Raw genomic sequence first — 21,281 nt, 5'->3', positions numbered from 1 at the left:
AGCTCAGAAAACACATGGAAAAGACCGTAGGACCAACAGCAGAGAAATGACGATGAAAATTTCCAGTTTTTCGGCTGTAATTTTTGATCCGTTGCTCGCAGCGTATTGGGACTATGCTCAATCGATTTCTCTCGAAAAATTACGTCGGAATAGTGCCATACAAATTTGATTGCAGCACTTTAAAAGTCGTCGAAATTTTCGCCAAAAATCCAAAGGGGTTAGCCTTACGTTTTTGGTCATTTTCGGAGCCGAAAACTTTTCGATTCGGAATCGATTAGTATGACCCTTCCTAGAGTAATTCGACCACCAGGAACTCAGAAAACACATGGAAAAGACCGTAGGACCAACGGCAGAAAAATAACGATGAAAATTTCCAGTTTTTCGGCTGTAACTTTTGATCCGTTGCTCGCAGCGTATTGGGACTATGCTCAATCGATTTCTCTGGAAAAATTACGTCGGAATAGTGCCATACAAATTTGATTGAAGCACTTTTCAAAGTCGTCGAAATTTTCGCCAAAAATCCAAAGGGGTTAGCCTTACTTTTTTGGTCATTTTTGAAGCCGAAAACTTTTCGATTCGGAATCGATTAGTATGACCCTTTCTAGAGTAATTCGACCACCAGGAACTCAGAAAACACATGGAAAAGACCGTAGGACCAACAGCAGAGAAATGACGATGAAAATTTCCAGTTTTTCGGCTGTAACTTTTGATCCGTTGCTCGCAGCGTATTGGGACTATGCTCAATCGATTTCTCTCGTAAAATTACGTCGGAATAGTGCCATACAAATTTGATTGCAGCACTTTTCAAAGTCGTCGAAATTTTTGCCAAAAATCCAAAGGGGTTAGCCTTACTTTTTTGGTCATTTTTGGAGCCGAAAACTTTTCGATTCGGAATCGATTAGTATGACCCTTTCTAGAGTAATTCGACCACCAGGAACGCAGAAAACACATGGAAAAGACCGTAGGACCAACAGCAGAGAAATGACGATGAAAATTTCCAGTTTTTCGGCTGTAACTTTTGATCCGTTGCTCGCAGCGTATTGGGACTATGCTCAATCGATTTCTCTGGAAAAATTACGTCGGAATAGTGCCATACAAATTTGATTGCAGCACTTTTCAAAGTCGTCGAAATTTTCGCCAAAAATCCAAAGGGGTTAGCCTTACTTTTTTGGTCATTTTTGAAGCCGAAAACTTTTCGATTCGGAATCGATTAGTATGACCCTTTCTAGAGTAATTCGACCACCAGGAACTCAGAAAACACATGGAAAAGACCGTAGGACCAACAGCAGAGAAATGACGATGAAAATTTCCAGTTTTTCGGCTGTAACTTTTGATCCGTTGCTCGCAGCGTATTGGGACTATGCTCAATCGATTTCTCTCGTAAAATTACGTCGGAATAGTGCCATACAAATTTGATTGCAGCACTTTTCAAAGTCGTCGAAATTTTTGCCAAAAATCCAAAGGGGTTAGCCTTACTTTTTTGGTCATTTTTGGAGCCGAAAACTTTTCGATTCGGAATCGATTAGTATGACCCTTTCTAGAGTAATTCGACCACCAGGAACTCAGAAAACACATGGAAAAGACCGTAGGACCAACAGCAGAGAAATGACGATGAAAATTTCCAGTTTTTCGGCTGTAACTTTTGATCCGTTGCTCGCAGCGTATTGGGACTATGCTCAATCGATTTCTCTCGAAAAATTACGACGGAATGGTGCCATACAAATTTGATCGCAGCACTTTTCAGAGTCGTCGAAATTTTCGCCAAAAATCCAAAGGGGTTAGCCTTACTTTTTTGGTCATTTTGAGAGCCGAAAACTTTTCGATTCGAAATCGATTAGTATGACCCTTTCTAGAGTAATTCGACCACCAGGAACTCAGAAAACACATGGAAAAGACCGTAGGACCAACAGCAGAGAAATGACGATGAAAATTTCCAGTTTTTCGGCTGTAACTTTTGATCCGTTGCTCGCAGCGTATTGGGACTATGCTCAATCGATTTGTCTCTAAAAATTACGTCGGAATAGTGCCATACAAATTTGATTGCAGCACTTTTCAAAGTCGTCGAAATTTTCGCCAAAAATCCAAAGGGGTTAGCCTTACTTTTTTGGTCATTTTTGGAGCCGAAAACTTTTCGATTCGGAATCGATTAGTATGACCCTTTCTAGAGTAATTCGACCACCAGGAACTCAGAAAACACATGGAAAAGACCGTAGGACCAACAGCAGAGAAATGACGATGAAAATTTCCAGTTTTTCGGCTGTAACTTTTGATCCGTTGCTCGCAGCGTATTGGGACTATGCTCAATCGATTTCTCTCTAAAAATTACGTCGGAATAGTGCCATACAAATTTGATTGCAGCACTTTTCAAAGTCGTCGAAATTTTCGCCAAAAATCCAAAGGGGTTAGCCTTACTTTTTTGGTCATTTTTGGAGCCGAAAACTTTTCGATTCGGAATCGATTAGTATGACCCTTTCTAGAGTAATTCGACCACCAGGAACTCAGAAAACACATGGAAAAGACCGTAGGACCAACAGCAGAGAAATGACGATGAAAATTTCCAGTTTTTCGGCTGTAACTTTTGATACGTTGCTCGCAGCGTATTGGGACTATGCTTAATCGATTTCTCTCGAAAAATTACGTCGGAATGGTGCAATACAAATTTGATTGCAGCACTTTTCAGAGTCGTCGAAATTTTCGCCAAAAATCCAAAGGGGTTAGCCTTACTTTTTTGGTCATTTTGAGAGCCGGAAACTTTTCGATTCGGAATCGATCAGTATGACCCTTTCTAGAGTAATTCGACCACCAGGAACTCAGAAAACACATGGAAAAGACCGTAGGACCAACAGCAGAGAAATGACGATGAAAATTTCCAGTTTTTCGGCTGTAACTTTTGATCCGTTGCTCGCAGCGTATTGGGACTATGCTCAATCGATTTCTCTCGCAAAATTACGTCGGAATAGTGCCATACAAATTTGATTGCAGCACTTTTCAAAGTCGTCGAAATTTTCGCCAAAAATCCAAAGTGGTTAGCCTTACTTTTTTGGTCATTTTTGGAGCCGAAAACTTTTCGATTCGGAATCGATTAGTATGACCCTTTCTAGAGTAATTCGACCACCAGGAACTCAGAAAACACATGGAAAAGACCGTAGGACCAACAGCAGAGAAATGACGATGAAAATTTCCAGTTTTTCGGCTGTAACTTTTGATACGTTGCTCGCAGCGTATTGGGACTATGCTTAATCGATTTCTCTCGAAAAATTACGTCGGAATGGTGCAATACAAATTTGATTGCAGCACTTTTCAGAGTCGTCGAAATTTTCGCCAAAAATCCAAAGGGGTTAGCCTTACTTTTTTGGTCATTTTGAGAGCCGGAAACTTTTCGATTCGGAATCGATCAGTATGACCCTTTCTAGAGTAATTCGACCACCAGGAACTCAGAAAACACATGGAAAAGACCGTAGGACCAACAGCAGAGAAATGACGATGAAAATTTCCAGTTCGTTGGTCCTAACTTTTGATCTGTTGCTCGCAGCGTATTGGGACTATGCTCAATCGATTTCTCTCGCAAAATTACGTCGGAATAGTGCCACTCAAATTTGATTGCAGCACTTTTCAAAGTCGTCGAAATTTTCGCCAAAAATCCAAAGGGGTTAGCCTCACGTTTTTGGTCATTTTCGGAGCCGAAAACTTTTCGATTCGGAATCGATTAGTATGACCCTTTATGGTGTAATTCGACCACCAGGAACTCAGAAAACACATGGAAAAGACCGTAGGACCAACGGCAGAGAAATGACGATGAAAATTTCCAGTTTTTCGGCTGTAACTTTTGATCCGTTGCTCGCAGCGTATTGGGACTATGCTCAATCGATTTCTCTCGAAAAATTACGTCGGAATAGTGCCATACAAATTTGATTGCAGCACTTTTCAAAGTCGTCGAAATTTTCGCCAAAAATCCAAAGGGGTTAGCCTTACGTTTTTGGTCATTTTCGGAGCCGAAAACTTTTCGATTCGGAATCGATTAGTATGACCCTTTCTAGAGTAATTCGACCACCAGGAACTCAGAAAACACATGGAAAAGACCGTAGGACCAACAGCAGAGAAATGACGATGAAAATTTCCAGTTTTTCGGCTGTAACTTTTGATCCGTTGCTCGCAGCGTATTGGGACTATGCTCAATCGATTTCTCTCGAAAAATTACGTCGGAATAGTGCCATACAAATTTGATTGCAGCACTTTTCAAAGTCGTCGAAATTTTCGCCAAAAATCCAAAGGGGTTAGCCTTACGTTTTTGGTCATTTTCGGAGCCGAAAACTTTTCGATTCGGAATCGATTAGTATGACCCTTTTTAGAGTAATTCGACCACCAGGAACTCAGAAAACACATGGAAAAGACCGTAGGACCAACAGCAGAGAAATGACGATGAAAATTTCCAGTTTTTCGGCTGTAACTTTTGATCCGTTGCTCGCAGCGTATTGGGACTATGCTCAATCGATTTCTCTCGCAAAATCACGTCGGAATAGTGCCATACAAATTTGATTGCAGCACTTTTCAAAGTCGTCGAAATATTCACCAAAAATTCAAAGGGGTTAGCCTTACTTTTTTTGTCTTACTTGGAGTCGAAAATTTTTCGTCTGGGAATCGGTGTGTACTACACTTGTCACACTAAGTCGATGCCCAATTACTCAGAAAACACAACAAAAAAAGCATCAAACCAACAGCATGGAATTTATGACGAAAAAACGAGCAGCTGAAAATGATCGAAGTACGTATACGTATACGAATACGTATTTAGTCTCTTGGCCGTTATTCTCGATCCATTTCTCGCAGCGTATTCGGACTTCACCTACCGATTTCACTCGCAAAATCACGTCGAAATAGCGCATGGAAAAATTGATTGCCGCACTTTTCAAATTCGTCAAGATTTTTGCTAAAAATCCACAGGGGTTCACCTGCCTCTTTTTTACGGCAAAAATTTTCTTGTCTCAGAATTGATCCGTATAATTCTTTCCTCACTAATTGAACCCCTAGGAACTCAGAAAACACAGCAAAACGAGCGTATGGCCAACAGCAGGGAAATGTCAAAGGAAAGAGCTGCGGCAGCGATATTGAGAAAAGGACGTTCCGTTCATTGGCTGTCACTCTTGATCTGTTCCTCTCAGCGTATCCGGACTGCGACCTCTCGATTCCTTTTGCAACATCACGCCGGATTAATGCATGAAAGATATCATTGCAGCACTCCTCAAATTGTCATCATTTCCATCAAAAATTCAAAGGCGTAAACCTTACTTTTTTATAGTCCCTAATCTTCCGTCGCAGAATCGATATCAGTCAATTTGTTATGACGAATCGGATCTCGTGCAACGTACAAAAGACACGGAAATAGCGGTGGACCGATTGTTGAGGAAATACAAAGAAACCACACAGTAAGTTGTTTATTTATTAGTTTCAATTCGGGTTTCATGTAACCCATACAATATCATACACGTCGTATCCTGCGAAAGTGAGTTGCACCTGTGTGCAGGGTGGAACCTATCATATCACGAACTTCATTAAATCCTACCTCATATACTACTTCTCGTATGTTGCTTAAGGTAATACGTATTGTTTATATACGTATATAATACGTATACTCCTTCAGCTGAAGATCATAATCAGCTTTTTCATGTAATGTTAGGTCAATTTCATATGTATTAATGTACTTCGTTATTAGTCCGTAACATGTTCACGTATTACACACTGACACTTGACCACTTGTACTGGGATCAAGGACGATCAATGCGTAATAAATATACTGAAAATGAACCGAAACGAAACTTATTAGCCACGAATCTGTTATTCTCTTTTCTCATCTCTCCAGCAACCTCATACAAAATCCGTGTTTTTTGGCCGGTTCTTTTACTCTGTTGTTTGTAGTGAGCTCAGACTATGCGTACTTGATCCCTCTCGCAAAATCACGTCGATATAGTGCATCAGGGAACCGATTTTAGCTATATCCAAAATCATCAAAATTTTCATAAAAAATCCGAATGGGTTACTTGTTTGAGCAAAAATTTCTCAGACTCTTATTTTTTACGCAGGGAACGGACGGCCAAAACAATAATAAGTATCCAAGTGAAGAAATAAGTAGTTTAAATTGATAATAATGATTTATTTTCGAAGTTATAGAAAGCGCTGTTGAGTGTGACATTGTTGTTTGTAAAAAGTTGATCCTCAGGTTTATTCAATATTGGAATCGATACTTTCAGATTAATTTGGGAAAACCGCAAAAATTAGGTTCAGCCTATACCTTTAACGTGCTTCTATTAGATAGTAGATTCACTAAATGGACCAAATAACTTCATTTATAAGGACTTGAACTTGTCATTTCATCAGTTGCTTCAAAATAGCTCCTTTACAGAACGCATATCTATCTTACTCCGTTTAATTTATCCTGCTCTAAAAATTCTTGGCGCCTTCATTTAAACGTGTCCCGTTTGTTACAGCAGCGCCATCTCATATGTACTCTAGTTTACGGTCACTTTCTATACGCGGAGATAGTCATCCGTATCTCTATCCTCCATAACTCTAGAGTATATTTTTTTCAGGCATGGTGAAAGAAGTGAGTGAGATTCAGTCAATAAGTAGTTTTCCAGTTACTCACTGATACGACAAGTTCGTAGCTCTTCAAATGAAACTCAAGGTTTCGGGTGCAATACTTTTCTACTGATGAAAACTTGCTCTCAGAGTAACTGATAAACTGGATATTGCAAACACTACGTTAAATATAGTTTCTGTCAATCATATCTTTGTAAATGTCTCTCAAAGTATTCCGCCAGAAATAGTCTCTCTGAATTCGTTTTTCTGAACCTGCAAGGTCTTCATTTTTTGCCCCGAAACCCACGACGTCATCTCCTTGGCTCGTTATAGCCTGAACAATCAGCATAGCCATAATACCGGTGGTGGTGCTAAATTTTCTCATTTGCCTCAACAATTCATCATACGGAAACAGTTTTCGTGGGTCAGAGCCAAGCTCAGAAAGATAGGCTGACAACGATTCGTGGTAGATTTTTATCAGCTCATCGAAGTGCCTGTTCCTCAACTCTTGGTTGCAGCTGCAGAATAGCAGGTACGAAATATCTGACGCAGGTGATGCGTAACGCACAATTTGGAAATCCAAAAAGTATACTTCCTGTGGTTCCCCGTGGTCCTGAAACATCGCCACAATTATCTATCAATGCGTATTACATCATTGTCAAACAGTCTTCAGCTGTCTGATTGTTAACAAAATGTCATCCGTCATAACGTTGAATACCAATCATTCGACACAGTTTTTCAAGAGGTTGTCCGGCTACGTTCCAATTTTTTTTTTTTTCTTATTCTAAAAACTATTCGAACAACTCAATTTACCGTACTATAGACCACAAAAAGGAAATTCTTTAAGGCCTGAACGATTATGTAACTGATCAAAATGATGCTGAGAAATTGCAGAGGGTTTCAATGCACCGAATATCAGTATAATTTGGCATTTTAAATATTTATGACAAGGTCATTTTGATTTTCTCAAGATGTCGTCTTTACGGCATTAAACTTTCTTTTGTGTTCATCTCCCGTAATGTTTACGACGTTTCACGGCGTGAAACTAATTGTTAGTCAATTAATAATTGCACCACAACTTGCCTTGTCATACTTGAAGAGCAAATTGTTCGTCCATAAATCCCCGTGATTCAGTACCGTATACGGTTCCGCGTTACTTCCTTCGAATGGCCATGCGAAGTCCTTGGTGACATTTTTTCGAAATTCCGCAAATCTTTTCGTGTACCGCGGATCCTCATCTGCGAGTGCCTGTGGGATACAGATTCATTACAACAATGAGACTTTCAACGCATTAATAAAACATCGTATAGGATCGTATAGGAATCCGACAAATCCATATAGGAATTTGGTTGAATTCTATGGATCTATACAACAGAAATTTTTAATAGGGTTCTTACCATTGTGACCATTTTGCCTAAAATTTCACATCGCTCAAGTAAACTCTCGTGCTCCACGACTTCCGGTCTAAAGACTGCTTCCTTAATGTGCGATATTTTTCTTGCGAAGACTTCCGGCTTCTGATCGCGAAGCGCAAAACTTACTGCGTGAAATCGTCCCAAAGCACGCAAGGTAAGAGCTGCATGTGCAAAATCCAGTTGCTTTATACGGTCACGCATCTCGAATCCCTCCGACTGCAAATCTTCCATACAAATGGCCTGGTAGGAAAAAAACACATTTTTATAATTCAATGGATTTCGATTTTGGATTATAGGTGTGTATGATGATCAATTTCCACACCTTGGGGTATACATACTACACACAAACATGGCATTAAAAGTAAAAAAAAATTTCACCACACATGCACGGAAAGTACAACTTTCGGCCCTTCGGCATAAACCGGAAGTTGTACTTTCTGATGCAGGGGGTGGTGAAATTTTTTTTACTTACAATGCCATGTTTGTGTGTGGTATGTATACCCAAAGGTGTGGAAATTACAGTGAGTCCGTCATTATGTAACAACAAAATGTCGTCCAGTCAAGACATTGTCGTAGCTAGCGCTGCATTTCTTTTAATCCATTCAATCTGTTCAAGAAAAAATTAGAAAAAAATAAAAATGGCGAATGCACACTTTGCACGTGCGACCCGATGCGACATGGTGTGATCCGATGCGATCCAATGCGATACAATGCGATCCGATACGATCCGAAAGGACAGAACGGAACAGCTCCAACCAACTGCGCACCTTTAGTATAACACAGTAATAAGATCGTTGGGCGCAAAACGATATATGTACTAGTCCATTCCGTTATAACTCTCACTTGTATATGACAAAGGATTTTTTACGATTAATATTCGCAGCTGATCCCAATAATCGACGATGAATCGGTGAATCTCGTTTTTGAATATTTCAAATTGGTAAGCATCGAAAGGACTTCAACTTGGCATTATTAAAAATTTTTTCATCAATTTCAAACCGAAAACTTCAGAAATGGAATGATTCACCGATTCGTCTTCGATTATGGAGATCAGCTGCAAATATTAATCGTAAGAAATCTTTGGTCTCATACAAGTGAGTGTTATAGCGGAATCAACTAGCATATTGTTTTGCGCCTAACGGTCTTATTACTGCGTTACACTAAAGGTGCGTAGCCGGTCGGATCCGTTTTGTACGGAGAGGATCGGATCGGTTCCGCAACGGTGGACGTTGGGCTTAGTTGGGCCGTGCGATTAGAGGTCAAATCAGATTGCATCGAATGGTGGAATTCGATACGAAAATCGAATGAAATGTTTGGGTATTCGAATAATTGAAATTGATTAAATTATTCGAGTTGTAGCTGCGACCCGTACAACTCGAATTACGGGCAAATGTAGTTAGAATTATCAGTTGTTCAACAATTTATACTGATTAGAAGTCACTGGATTTTATTTCACGCTAAGCAAGACAATAGCACGAGTCGGTTGATAACGATTTCATCATTAATTGAGGGGATCGGTACAGTTGAACTAAAACTCAAATTTTTCAATACATTTGTGATTTTCGAAAAATTAGGATTACTCGAGAAATTCGAATCATTCTAAAACTCGTAATTATTTTATAAGATCGAAATGGTCGACAAAGTTGAATTATTCAAAAACTCGAATTATTCGAATATCGTATCGTATATCACTATTCGATTCATGTTGAATTGCTCGTGATTTCAAATTACTCACACACCCATAGAAAAGAGATGAAAATCGAAATGAATTTCTAACGACTTATTGTACTTGATTGGATGTGTATTTTAAGAAAAATCGTAAAGTTAAATTGCGGTATAATAACCTGGTATGCAAGAAATTTCAAGCGAAAGTTAAAAACAACCAATTGACTAATTGTGGTAATGTGTTTCGCGTGGAAGATTCAAATCACAATATAATATGCCAGAGATAATATGGTCTTTAAGGAAATACCACGAAATCAACAACTTATACGGTTTAGTAATCAATACAGAGCCAATTAATAGTTTACCATCTTATAAAGAAATGGAAATGTCCATCTGCTAACGAGTTATCAGTAGAATAACAGCCACCACGTAAACATTTATTTAACGCAACGCCTATAAAAGCGATACTGAACTCAGGAAACGTTCATGCTCCATAGTGAGTAGAAGCTTGTAGTAAAATGCTTATCGTTGTAACAAATGTTTCAATATTGTTGGAATTACCAAGAAATGAGGTACAAGTAACCGCTTTGTGCAAATATAGTTGTCAATACTACATTTTGCGGCAATAGCAAAGACAAATCAATTCGTTTGGTTTAATAGATTTTATTAGTTAGGTAAAGCCTTAATTAACATCAATTCCTTGTTGCGCCAACATTGAATTAACGCGATATACGGTAAATCATATGAAGAATGACGGTAATCAGAAACAATCATAGCTGATAGCAGACTTTTTGGTTACAGCTACGAATCTAATTTTTATTTCGCACTCAGAGCTATATTTCTGGACTGTGATAAAAAAAAAATAGATACAGTTAAAGTCTGTGTAGTAACCGCGTATACAAATTGCTCGTGGTGATAATCGCGTCCACGTAAGTATTTCCAGTGTATGAACAGTTCTTGGCAAGATTCCTTATCGTTAGAGATATCCTTACGGTGACAAAAACAGCAGTTATTTGTTCGTTGAACCCACCACCGCTTGTTCCGAATTCAGTGTGTCAGTTGGCGTCGTTCTGAGTCATAAAAGATGGATACGTCAAAAGTCAAACCAAATTAAGCAAATCTATATCTGCCATTTCTGAGTCAAAATCCTTATGAACGTTTTTCTTCTAGCCTAAGGTCTTTTGGACTTGATCCTGATTCAATTTTGAATTGCAAATCTACTCTATACCGATTTTGGCGTTTTTAAAATTGCAGCGAAATTGGCAGTGTTCCCACCTTACTTGATTTTGATTCCAATAAATTTGACTCGTACAATTTGAAAAATATATAGTTCAATACACCATAATTCGACTTTATTGTCGAAAATAACTATCGTATGATAGTATGTATTACTGTAATATAGTTGGAGTTTACTATGTGCGTATAGTAGAAATAATTTAACCATTTCCAAGTGATTTTGCCAAGAATCTATTTCAGGCTGATTACTGACAACTTACCTCCTTGTATTCGATGTTGGTAGAAAAATAGCACTTTGGAACATTTTCTAACGTCTTGTGATGAGCTTGTAAGAACTTCTTGAATACCGGCACGATTTCGGAGTAAAACTCGTGTTCTCGCGAAAATAAATGTTTGACTTGCAATACTTCCCGAATAATTTCATCCGTGGGAGAAATTTTAAATATTGTTGGAATTTCGACTGGTAGTTTGTTTCTCAGGCCCTCGATTTTGACGCGATGAACCACACCCACATAGTTGTCGCCCACTTTTGAACCAGACGTTATGCAGAACTTGGGACCTTTGATGCCCAGCTTTTCAACGATCCGTCCCAAGTATTCTTGGAGATATTCTGATTCAAACGAGTCTGCCCAGCGAGATTCTGACACATCTTCAGCTGTCCCCGACATCACTGACTAGTTCAATAATTCACTTGCGATATGGTTCCAACACCTGTGGCAATATTGAACATCCGTTACTGGCAACCGTTCCACAACTAATCGGACGACACCCGATCTAAGGCATTTAGGGCACTGATTCGATGGACCGTGAGCTGTAGACTATAATGGACGTTGTAAAAGGAATTATCATACGACCTACTCAAGAGTGCCTGTCTCTCTTCGTCAGAGTGAAGGCTAGAAATGAGCCGCAAGCCGTTCGCCTGCTAGCCATTATGCAGTCAAGCGTCGGTGTAACGACGCTGCTATCATGTGCTATCTGTCATTATACCCACAGACCGTACAAAATACCGTAGCCTTGTTGACTTAATTAAACCTGACATTTTTCCGTGTATTTGTCACGAAAAAGCCTGATATTCTTGTGAGTTTATTGACCTCCTCTTGAGTGAAATAAACCCAATCGAATAACGCAATTCTTCTTCTTTATAAACTGACTAATTCTGCAGGTGTATCGTCATTCAAGAAGGAACATGCATGTGGCAACCACACGTGATAGAAGTGAAACATCTGACATTTGTTTCTCCAATGCTCACGACCCCTCGCCGCTTTTGTTTTGGGCATTATGTGGGGGAACGAAGATCCGCACAAAGAGGAGACCGAGGATAGGGATTCCTGTGTATAGTTTGCGTTCCATAATATAAGCATTGCGCTTCATGGCAATGCGTTACGTAATATTGCGTTTCCAATCATTGTGTTTCGCAATATTCTGTCGTAACCCCGTTAACAGACGTTTCACTTCAAAAATTTTCGAATAGTTCCTACAAGTCGGAATTCCTGTAATATGTTCAACGAATGGCTTTGTAGAATAAATATTATTCGCATTACATTTTGCTTATTTACAAAAAGCTGTAGCTTCTCCGTAAATACACTGTAGCGTGTTTTTATGACATTGCATCGTACCAGCCGACGACAGCCTAGGGGTAGTCATGGTTGCGAAGTTATCGGAACTATCCCAAACAAATGCTTGCTGTTGAAAGCAGCCGTCTGGAACGAGTCTAGAGAGAATATCTAACGATTTGTGAAAGTATTTTATAAATTTTTAGTCTTCAAAATCCAGTTTATACAATCGTAATATAAATGGGACAATGCTTCAAGTTTTGGTGATATTTGAAGGTAATTATAGCACACAAAGAAACGTAATATTTCGAAATGGAACCAAAATCCACCGTGTTTGATGTTGGGGAGATGAAAAAGCTGACGTTTGAAACTTAACCAACCCATGCGTTTACGAAAAATTCAAACTATTGACCAACATGAATCACTTTCTGGAATTTAACTGATCCTAAGCCTGCTTCTTCTCTTCAAACGAAAGATAAGACAGATACTGACCACGAAATAAATCGTATTTGACTTGAATCAACATTTGACTTGCGCTATTGATAATACAAGATATATCATGATGATGTAACTGAAAAACTGCCCGCTTCAAGTGATATGCAGTCGGAGACTATAGAAGAAAACTAGATCACATAAGTGAGCCAATAACTTGTTGACTCGGTATCATATAATTCAATGCTGACGATTGTCGATCATTGTTGAGTTCCGAGTAAAAACTTGATATTTCCGTCTTTAATTCCGACTAATTCTTGAACTGCAATTGTTAGTTTATCATTCTTTGGGCGATAAATGCCACCAGCTTTTTCTCTGGAAAAGTATTTTAATCTGATAATGCAAACACTAAAGAATTTCCCACATATATAGTTATACAACATTAATTCAGATTGTTCTGATTTTTTTTCAACCAATGGATAACTGCATGAATAAATTCGAAACATGGCATAAACTATGAGCGGCTAAAATAATCAAAGACCTTTTCTGCGGTGATAAGTATAAATGTTATCAAGTTAGACTTTTCCACGTTACCTTTGTACTTGTATTCTTTCAATTTTCGAACAGATGTCTGGTGTGGGAAAGCCTACCACATGTAAAGATGCTATAAGAAGATGGGAAGAAGCAACTGGACTCGAAGCATCTTCCGCAGTCGAAGTCAACCTCAGTTTTCAGTGGCCACCGATCGAGAAAATGGATAATACTTTGTCCTCTCTCGTAAAGTGCGAAAAACTTACCTTGTCGACTAACATGATTGAGAAGATTGGTGGTAAATTGAATATCATCGTGAATCAAAGTGTATCGATAGCACAGAATACCCTGCATTCATTTCCATTTCCCTGTACACCATGAAATGAATTGATCGATGCGGGATTTTTGAAATGGATTGCTTTTAGTCGAAAATCTTGGAAGCTTAGAATTTATAAGCTAATTGTAGTCTCGCTGGTTGTTTGTTTAAAGAGAAGGATTTGCAAGTACACATGATATTGTAATAATTTTCGGCTTTTGAAATCTGTGCAGAAATCTATACCGTTTCACGGTTTGTCAGTAAGTACTGAGTTATTCCGTACAATTTTTGAAATGATGGTAAAAAATATAGGTTGTACAAATTCATGCATTCTTCTGCATATTATTTTTTATTCACTCGGTGTTCAATCAGTCTGTTTTTACAGGTATTTCGTCACTGAAAAATTTGAAAATTCTCTCCATCGGTCGTAATCTAATCAAGGCATTCTCGGGCCTTGAACCGCTAGGAGAAACCTTAGAGGAGTTATGGATATCGTATAACAGCATCGAAAAAATGAAGGGAATAACTTCCATGAAGAACCTCAGAGTTTTGTACATGTCGAATAACTTGGTACGCGAATGGAACGAGTTGTCTAAACTGCAGGAGCTGCCGAGTCTTAGAGACTTACTTTTTGTCGGAAATCCTCTCTGCGACGGTTTAGAGGTAATGGAACTCGACATTCACGGATCAGAAGAATCATCGTTTCGCACGTTATATATAACGCCAAATATTATCGCATCAGCTTACCAATAGCAATTCCTATTCCAAGTGAGGCACCAGATTTGATTTCTGGTTTGTGTTGAATTTTTGGATTTCAAACGCGCTCTAAATTTTCAGACTGAAGCATGGAGAGCAGAAGTAGCCAGGCGTCTCCCAAACTTGGAGAAACTTGACGGAGAGCCAATTATTCGTACAGATGATGGACCCTTAGGAGCTTTGGCGAAGACCGAATGTCCGCCATTGCCAAAATCGCCAGAGCAAACAGTGGGATGACGCTGTCCGCTGTTTTGTATCTTTATGTTTTTACTTAGGGCTTTTCCACACATCGCCATGGTGTACACATAATTGTCATAGCGTTCATAGCGAGTGCAGTAAACCAGCACCCAGGGAAAACCATGACCATAAATCTTCGGTAATATCTTTTGATGGAATATTTTTTGCCAACCTATATAGACGCGCGGAACTTGAGACAAAAATTCGTCACAATCATGAGTCTTCTAAAAAATTTGTTCATTTCTTACGATTTTATTTTGTAGAGCAAGCAAATGATTTTTTGATTTTGTAACAGTTTATAATTAACATATGACATTGTTTTAACTCAGTAGAGGAATATGTTACATTTATAATCGTTTATTCGTTTCATAATACAAGATATAGATCGTACATCTGTTTATATTTAAGTTGAAAAAGGTTTTGTATAGACTCACTTATTATTTCGGCAGAAAAACTGCACGCGCGATGATGGATATAAGTACAGAGAAGTATCTAATTCGATCATTAATATGCCACGCTTCGCAGTGTTACGGTATAATATTATCAAGACAATATGACAAGTGACAGGCAGCTGAAGAATTAGTTTTTTTTTTTTGCTATAAATTTTTTTTTTTTTTCAATTTTTTTTTTTATGTAGAGTTTTAAACTTTTATGTATAGATACATATACGTTAAAATAAGGCAAGTGAGACGCGACGGTGCGTGTTGTTAGAAAATTGACATGTGCGCTTATACGTGAGAATTATATAAATAATTATGCGGATGCGGTGATTAGTTTTCTTTCTTTGTTTTCTTTTTTTCCTTCTTCATCGTTCTCGATTAGATTTTACATGAAGATCGTACAATTGCATGATTTTGATACAGATTACACCTGATTCTCGAAGAGCCTGCTTTCAATGAGCTGTGAAATCACTCAACCGATATACGAAACAATTTAGTTAGTTATTTGATTTAGCGGGTGGAGCGGCAAAAATTCGTCAACACCCTAAATAAGGTACACCCTAAGGTATGTACACATAAAAATATTTCTTTTTATTGTGTTCTGATGAACACTTCAAGCTACAATCTTTTATTAACATGTCAAGTCAAGCACGAGAACTCTTCTCTGATGAAATGATACGTGAAATGATGACTGTCAACGTTTTTGCAATCCAATACTGCAAGCTCTTCGATTATCATGTATTATTTGAGAGATAGAGTGGATAGATCAGTTTCAGTTATCCAATGACACGTAAGAAAAATATTATTCACGCTTGCGAGGATTCGATTATTATCTACAAATGTGAAGCAAAATATTACCGACGCGATGACGTTGAATCGCAACGGATTAAATATCGTTAAAAATTGTCAGAAAATTTTGTCATCAGTCCTCTTGAGTGCATAGAATTTTGCTATCGAAACAGAAAAAAGAAAATGCTAGTTTGTCGGAAAGAAGGTTACGAAAAGGCGAATACAATTGTTCTTTGTTACGAAATTCTGTTTAAAAAATATAAATAGCAACAACGAACCCTCGCATGATTTTAGACATTCACCATATTGTTTATCTCATACATCGAGTTTTACTTGTTACTTCGACATCGACACAAAAATAGTTCTCCAGATTATCTTTATCGTTTATTATTTCTTTGTTCGTAATTCAATTTTTCATATATATTTATGTATTTCGATTTTTACCCCAAGTTTTTCTGATTTTCTTTTCATTTTCCTGAATTTTCAATCTTTCTTTTTCTAACGACATACATAATATTATATCTATCAAGTTAACACGATTCACACTTACAATTGGTTAGCGCGATATTTTTTGCCCACTTTTCGCTTACACGTAATTTACAACGACTTATTGTAATCTGAATTACAATCGTATATTATGCGTATGTGCTTTGCGCATGCGTATACGATCATGGACAAATAAGTCATGAAATTTTAATTCAACATATCACCATGTTAACCGCGAATTTAGTGTATGACATTATTCTTATACTTATACATATCGTTGCTACATGTATAATAAGATACACATGTACATACATACATGCATAAATATATACATCCATATACGTGTATATGTATATATATATTATATATAGCTCTGCAAAACAGTGGGTTTAGGGGATGGATTTTGATTGGTTCTTTATTGATTGTGTCAACCACCAAATGGTCAGATATCTCGTGGTTTATTCGAATAGATGGAAAACTCGACTACGTCGCGGCAAAGCGCAATTTCTGCTTCTTTACAAAGTCCAAGGCCAATTTGTCGCCTGTTCGGGTCTCCAGAATTTGCAGGATTGGATGATCTGTATAAAACAAGAAGAGGAAAATACATTCACCTTGAGTTTTTCTAACAGCTGAACGATCGGTGCGCCTGAGGCAGGCAACCGGAGTTACAGGGAACATTCAGGCTGAGTATCGTATTCCACTACGGCCATTCCAAATGCCAAACATTATTTGGCGAAATAACATGAGTCATGGATATCAGGAGAAAATATCATGACTGTCATGAAATTCAGTTACTCATTGCGATAATAATCAGGTGGCGAGATACGGTGCTCAACCAGAACACGAGGTGTAACTCTGGTTGTCTGCCTCAGGCGTGCGAATCGTTCCGCCGTTAGAAAAACTCACGATACATACGCAAACTCAATTTCAGTTTAGAAAATTATCAACGAGTCACAAGAATCAAGAGTAATCCTAAACTGGTTTTGAATATATTTCTTAAAAAAGTAATTTTCACCGGATTCCAAAAGCTTCCTTTTATCTAATCTAAATAGTGTTCGGATTTAGCCATGGAACTCACTTTTATTCTTCTGATGCATCAGTGGCAGATCCTGCTGCTTGAGCCCATGGAAGTTGTCTATGCTAGCATTCGAGTCCGCGACGCCAGGGATGCTGCTCAGGCCGAGGAAGGCTTCCCCCGCAAAATCGTTCGCCGTCAAAACATCGTGATCCATGACGGTGAAAAGTATCATTGCGTCGGGACTTCGGCATTGTTCTACACTCACGGAACTGTGAATGAAAAAAATAATACGATTTCTGTAAGGTGTGAGCTAGGTTGGTAAAAAATAATTCATTCAAATTCAAAAATCCTAATTAAGCTCAGTTTGGTATGAAAGTCACATTTCAGCACAACTTTCATAACTTTTTTTGCTTTCCACGTTTAAAAGATTATCATAAATCGCAATACACGATGTACTCACAACTCGAAACATTCGTCGAACATTGGATTGAGTGTTCTCTTTTGGACGTTGGTCTGTTGTTCGGCACAATGTGCAAATACCCTTCGGGGTAAAAGTTCAATGATAACGAAAGGGTCGCTAAATCCGTTCGGATCCAGGGGTATTACATCTCGGGCATTCAGAACCTCAACACAGAGTGAATCGTGGTTCAGATACGCTCGCACCGATAGAACGCCGTACTCAACAGCGTCCGTGTTTATTTGGTCCTGCGGAAAAATATGATCACGTTTAAAGAGAAGGAAAAAAAAATGAAAGAAGAAAAACATCCAGGGATTTTATAAGAATCTGCAAAGTCTGACGTCAGTACATAGATTGCAGTGCTTCTAGCTAACGAAAGTTCCCTGATCAACCTACTGCGCATGCGCAAAGGTGGGAAATTTGAAATATGCGCAGGTAGAATGCGCAAAAGTAGTTTACATGTGAGGCGTGGAAAAGGCGGAAAATTTGAAATGTGTTTTCACGAGCTAGAAACACGGCAGTTTATCTATTGATGTCGGTCAGGAGAAAATCGTCACATTATTCACCTGCAATCTTTGCTGATAATATCTATCTATGAGAAGGGCAGTGTCAGTCTTGTGGTACTGCAGCCTTTCCTCGACGTTAAGGAACCTTTCGCATCGAAGAACCTCGTGTGGCAAACCCTTTTCTTCGGCGTGAAAGAAATCCACGAGAAGATCCAAAGCCTCGTGAAGTCTCTCGTAAAATACTGCGGGTTTGTCCTACGGTGGGGAATAGCAATTACTATTTCCATGTTTTACTTACAGGATCTCTTAGGAATAGATTTTGTTTCATGCAGGAGAACACAACAGACTTCATTGTACTCAATTCACCACAAAATTCAATATTTTTACACATTTTTCTCATGAAGTATCATGTGTGCCTAAATTTTATTCAAGGAGGCGTCCATCTTATCACGCTTATTATTTAAGTTGATTTTGAATAACTGCTCTTGACAGAGAAAAATTCGTAAATGATCAATGATCATGCAGCTGAAAGATACTAATTTTATTTTCATTTTAAGTTTCAACATTTTTTCAACTTTAGACTCATTTGTTCAAAATATTTTTTTACACTTTTCCAACAACATTTTCAATGTCATTTGTACAATTTTTATGAAAACTTAATGTAAACTTGAATCGCAAAAAGATGATCATCGATTTAACATCTTATAGCTTAAGCAATCTGCACGAATTCTGTAACTCGGTGTGCACCATGACAAAAAACTCACCCCAGTACTGCCATCCATCTGGTTGCTCAATTCGCTCAAAACAACTTCCCAAACATCCTGCAGGACCCTATGGAAGTTAATCGCCAAGAGGGAAGAGTTCAATGTCACCAAGTGAATATCCAAATATTCCAAGAGTGGTGCCATGGCTTCAGAAGTGGGAAGTGAATCCGGAGACCAGGCGAGATGAAACATCGTTTTTTTGAGCGGAGCCCTCATCTAGGAAATGGATTCATCCAAGCAATCGAAGGTGAAGGAGAATCGTAAATTCGTTCGAAATTCTTACTAGTAATTGATCTTGTCTACATTCTTGTCTCACCTTCGCTCCGATTCTGGATATAATTTGATTGATGAACAAGAGCATTTGGCCTGGAGTTTGGTCCAGAGGTGAGACCAGCGCATGGCGCCATTGGAGTCTGACCGAGTCACCAGCCTGACCCTCGAGAGACTTTAGAACTCCTTCGACGTTCAGTTCCTCTCCAAGACTCAAGAGCCAACGCCTTACGTACTCCAGACCGTTGATAGCGACGCACATCTGTAACCGTGAACTCAGACTGATCGGAAATTTACTCACGATTCAAATTTTCAGTCGTCATTTTTTAGCCCTCTTTTACATTATAAACATTCCGCAAATGGTGAAAGGAAACTGTTTGTTTGTAACTTTTTTCGATATTGTAACGAAGTTGTGTTCACTCCCCTTACGCACCTTGGCATGATATTCAGTCTTCATCATATGTATAATCCTCTTTATTTCTTTAAGTGCAATCCTAAATTGCCTTTTATTACATTATATTGACACCGATAAAAAATACTCCGATAACATATTAGCGAAGATAAATTGTTTCTTTCCTCAGTGGTAAAAAATTCATAAAATAAAAATAAAATTGATAGCTGTTAGCGCAAATTACCAGTTTTCAAATTTTCTGGTTTAAATACATGTTGTAAAAAGTGTCCGTTTCAACTCTCTTAAGCTTGTTTTGGTGTGCTGATTTGCCGTATCTGGTAATTGCGTTTTTGATGTGCGAGAAATACGTTACACAATGATGCATTGATATCACAGCTAAGCACGATATATTTTCTGTAAATACAGTAATTCAAAAAGCTGTAGCTGATGCACAAGTTTTCTACATGTGTAGCGAAGCATGAAGCTGAGAAAGGATGATTCCTGAGTGGATCAGCAATTGCCAACTAATTTACAATGCAGACTTTGAATAAATGGATGGAGAAAAATCTGCAATGTAGTTGAAAACGGAAAATATCGATCTGAATTCTGTTAAGTTCCCACAAAACTGGTGCTACACAAAAATTATCAAATATTAAATCCAGTGTATATATTTGAACTGTTGCACAAATAAATCGGTGAGATAATGGAGAGTTGTTGAAGAATTTTAAAAAAATGTGAGGTTCTTATAAGCTTGTCGTAGTTATAAAATAACCAAAATCTTTCCGAAAAAAGATCATTTTGTTTTCCCTTATCAAAGCTCAAAAACTACTTGAGACAAAATACGGTGAGCGTTTGTAGATTATAATGTAAATATTATCTAGATGCCAAGCGGGCGTGTTTAGTTGTAACTATTGCGAAGCGGTATCTACCTGTGCGATTACCTCATCTGTTGTTTTGTACGGAATCACTTCTTCGTAGTAGCCACTTTCGGCCAATTTCTGATGCGTCAATTCTGCGTAGTAGTTGGCGGCACTACAGATCGCCTGTGAAACAAACCATCTTCAAACCTCTGTGCAACGTGTCAATATCAAAAGCTTCGTGAAGATTTTAACCATTTTTCTCAACTTTTATTTAGCCAGTTAAAAAGTTACTCAGTAATCTGAATACTTTTTCAACAACAAAAAGTCGTAAATAATCATTTTTTTGCAGAATTATTTAGAGTGCGGACTCACGTCGATTATCTTCAAGACGAAATTGTATGAACCTGGTAAATCCGGCCAGGCTAATTGTTTCCAGAATTCTTTTATCTGAAACACATTTTAATTAATGCGTCAGGATCTTTATAAGTGCAGTATCAACAAAAAAAAAAAAAAAAAAAAAAAAAAAAAACGAAAAATATAAAAAGCCAATCAGCAGATTTTTAACCAAAAACGAACAACGTCAGAC

General features: G+C 38.2%; 3 protein-coding genes across 6 annotated transcripts in view; 1 reads left to right on the top strand and 2 right to left on the bottom strand.

Annotated features, from left to right (window-relative positions):
- Nucleotides 1–5,991: 5,991 nt before the first annotated feature.
- On the bottom strand, nucleotides 5,992–11,557 carry LOC124411107. Its single transcript, XM_046889993.1, has 5 exons — nucleotides 11,150–11,557; nucleotides 7,971–8,228; nucleotides 7,657–7,821; nucleotides 6,744–7,186; nucleotides 5,992–6,023 (listed from the first exon to the last, which is right to left on the bottom strand). The coding sequence occupies exons 1-4, from the start codon at nucleotides 11,555–11,557 to the stop codon at nucleotides 6,758–6,760; spliced, it is 1,260 nt and encodes a 419-aa protein (XP_046745949.1). The 3' UTR covers nucleotides 5,992–6,023; nucleotides 6,744–6,757.
- Nucleotides 11,558–12,684: 1,127 nt separating this feature from the next.
- Nucleotides 12,685–14,786, top strand: LOC124411108 (dynein axonemal light chain 1-like). 2 transcript variants are annotated; one of them, XM_046889995.1, is made up of 4 exons: nucleotides 12,685–12,718; nucleotides 13,502–13,703; nucleotides 14,107–14,384; nucleotides 14,559–14,786. In XM_046889995.1, exons 2-4 carry the CDS (start codon nucleotides 13,502–13,504, stop codon nucleotides 14,712–14,714), a joined length of 636 nt encoding a protein of 211 aa, XP_046745951.1. In that variant the 5' UTR covers nucleotides 12,685–12,718; the 3' UTR covers nucleotides 14,715–14,786. The 2 variants fall into 2 exon arrangements, with proteins under 2 accessions (XP_046745951.1, XP_046745950.1); XM_046889994.1 differs by lacking the exon at nucleotides 12,685–12,718 and adding an exon at nucleotides 12,902–13,078.
- A 1,921-nt stretch (nucleotides 14,787–16,707) lies between these two features.
- LOC124411105 (BAI1-associated protein 3) overlaps nucleotides 16,708–21,281 on the bottom strand; it is a 68,764-nt gene continuing 64,190 nt past the window's right edge. For 2 of the 3 annotated variants that reach the window (XM_046889988.1, XM_046889992.1), the window contains 8 exons: nucleotides 21,068–21,142; nucleotides 20,765–20,878; nucleotides 19,491–19,706; nucleotides 19,175–19,390; nucleotides 18,471–18,665; nucleotides 17,908–18,152; nucleotides 17,508–17,716; nucleotides 16,708–17,007 (listed from right to left, as the gene is read on the bottom strand). In XM_046889988.1, the coding sequence (XP_046745944.1) occupies nucleotides 16,913–17,007; nucleotides 17,508–17,716; nucleotides 17,908–18,152; nucleotides 18,471–18,665; nucleotides 19,175–19,390; nucleotides 19,491–19,706; nucleotides 20,765–20,878; nucleotides 21,068–21,142 (1,365 nt within the window). In that variant the 3' untranslated portion in view covers nucleotides 16,708–16,912. The remainder of the gene's footprint in view (nucleotides 17,008–17,507; nucleotides 17,717–17,907; nucleotides 18,153–18,470; nucleotides 18,666–19,174; nucleotides 19,391–19,490; nucleotides 19,707–20,764; nucleotides 20,879–21,067; nucleotides 21,143–21,281) is intronic. The other variant, XM_046889989.1, reaches the window with a different exon arrangement.

The sequence above is a fragment of the Diprion similis genome, chromosome 10 (assembly GCF_021155765.1).
Source record: "Diprion similis isolate iyDipSimi1 chromosome 10, iyDipSimi1.1, whole genome shotgun sequence".
In the NCBI taxonomy this organism is placed as follows: Eukaryota; Metazoa; Arthropoda; class Insecta; order Hymenoptera; family Diprionidae; genus Diprion; species Diprion similis.
The sequence above is the reverse complement of the archived record's forward strand: the minus strand, read 5'-3'. Positions and strand labels throughout refer to the sequence as shown.

What these genes read in the sequence shown, in the direction of transcription:
- LOC124411107 (XM_046889993.1), bottom strand. Translation starts at nt 11,557, where the DNA reads ATGTCGGGGACAGCTGAAGATGTGTCAGAATCTCGCTGGGCAGACTCG. An exon ending in TAGGCAAAATGGTCACAATG is followed by an intron (nt 7,822 to 7,970) that starts GTAAGAACCCTA and finishes TGTATCCCACAG; the next exon opens with GCACTCGCAGATGAGGATCC. An exon ending in TGCTCTTCAAGTATGACAAG is followed by an intron (nt 7,187 to 7,656) that starts GCAAGTTGTGGT and finishes GCGATGTTTCAG; the next exon opens with GACCACGGGGAACCACAGGA.
- LOC124411108 (XM_046889995.1), top strand. Translation starts at nt 13,502, where the DNA reads ATGTCTGGTGTGGGAAAGCCTACCACATGTAAAGATGCTATAAGAAGA. An exon ending in CATGATTGAGAAGATTGGTG is followed by an intron (nt 13,704 to 14,106) that starts GTAAATTGAATA and finishes CTGTTTTTACAG; the next exon opens with GTATTTCGTCACTGAAAAAT. An exon ending in CTCTCTGCGACGGTTTAGAG is followed by an intron (nt 14,385 to 14,558) that starts GTAATGGAACTC and finishes CTAAATTTTCAG; the next exon opens with ACTGAAGCATGGAGAGCAGA.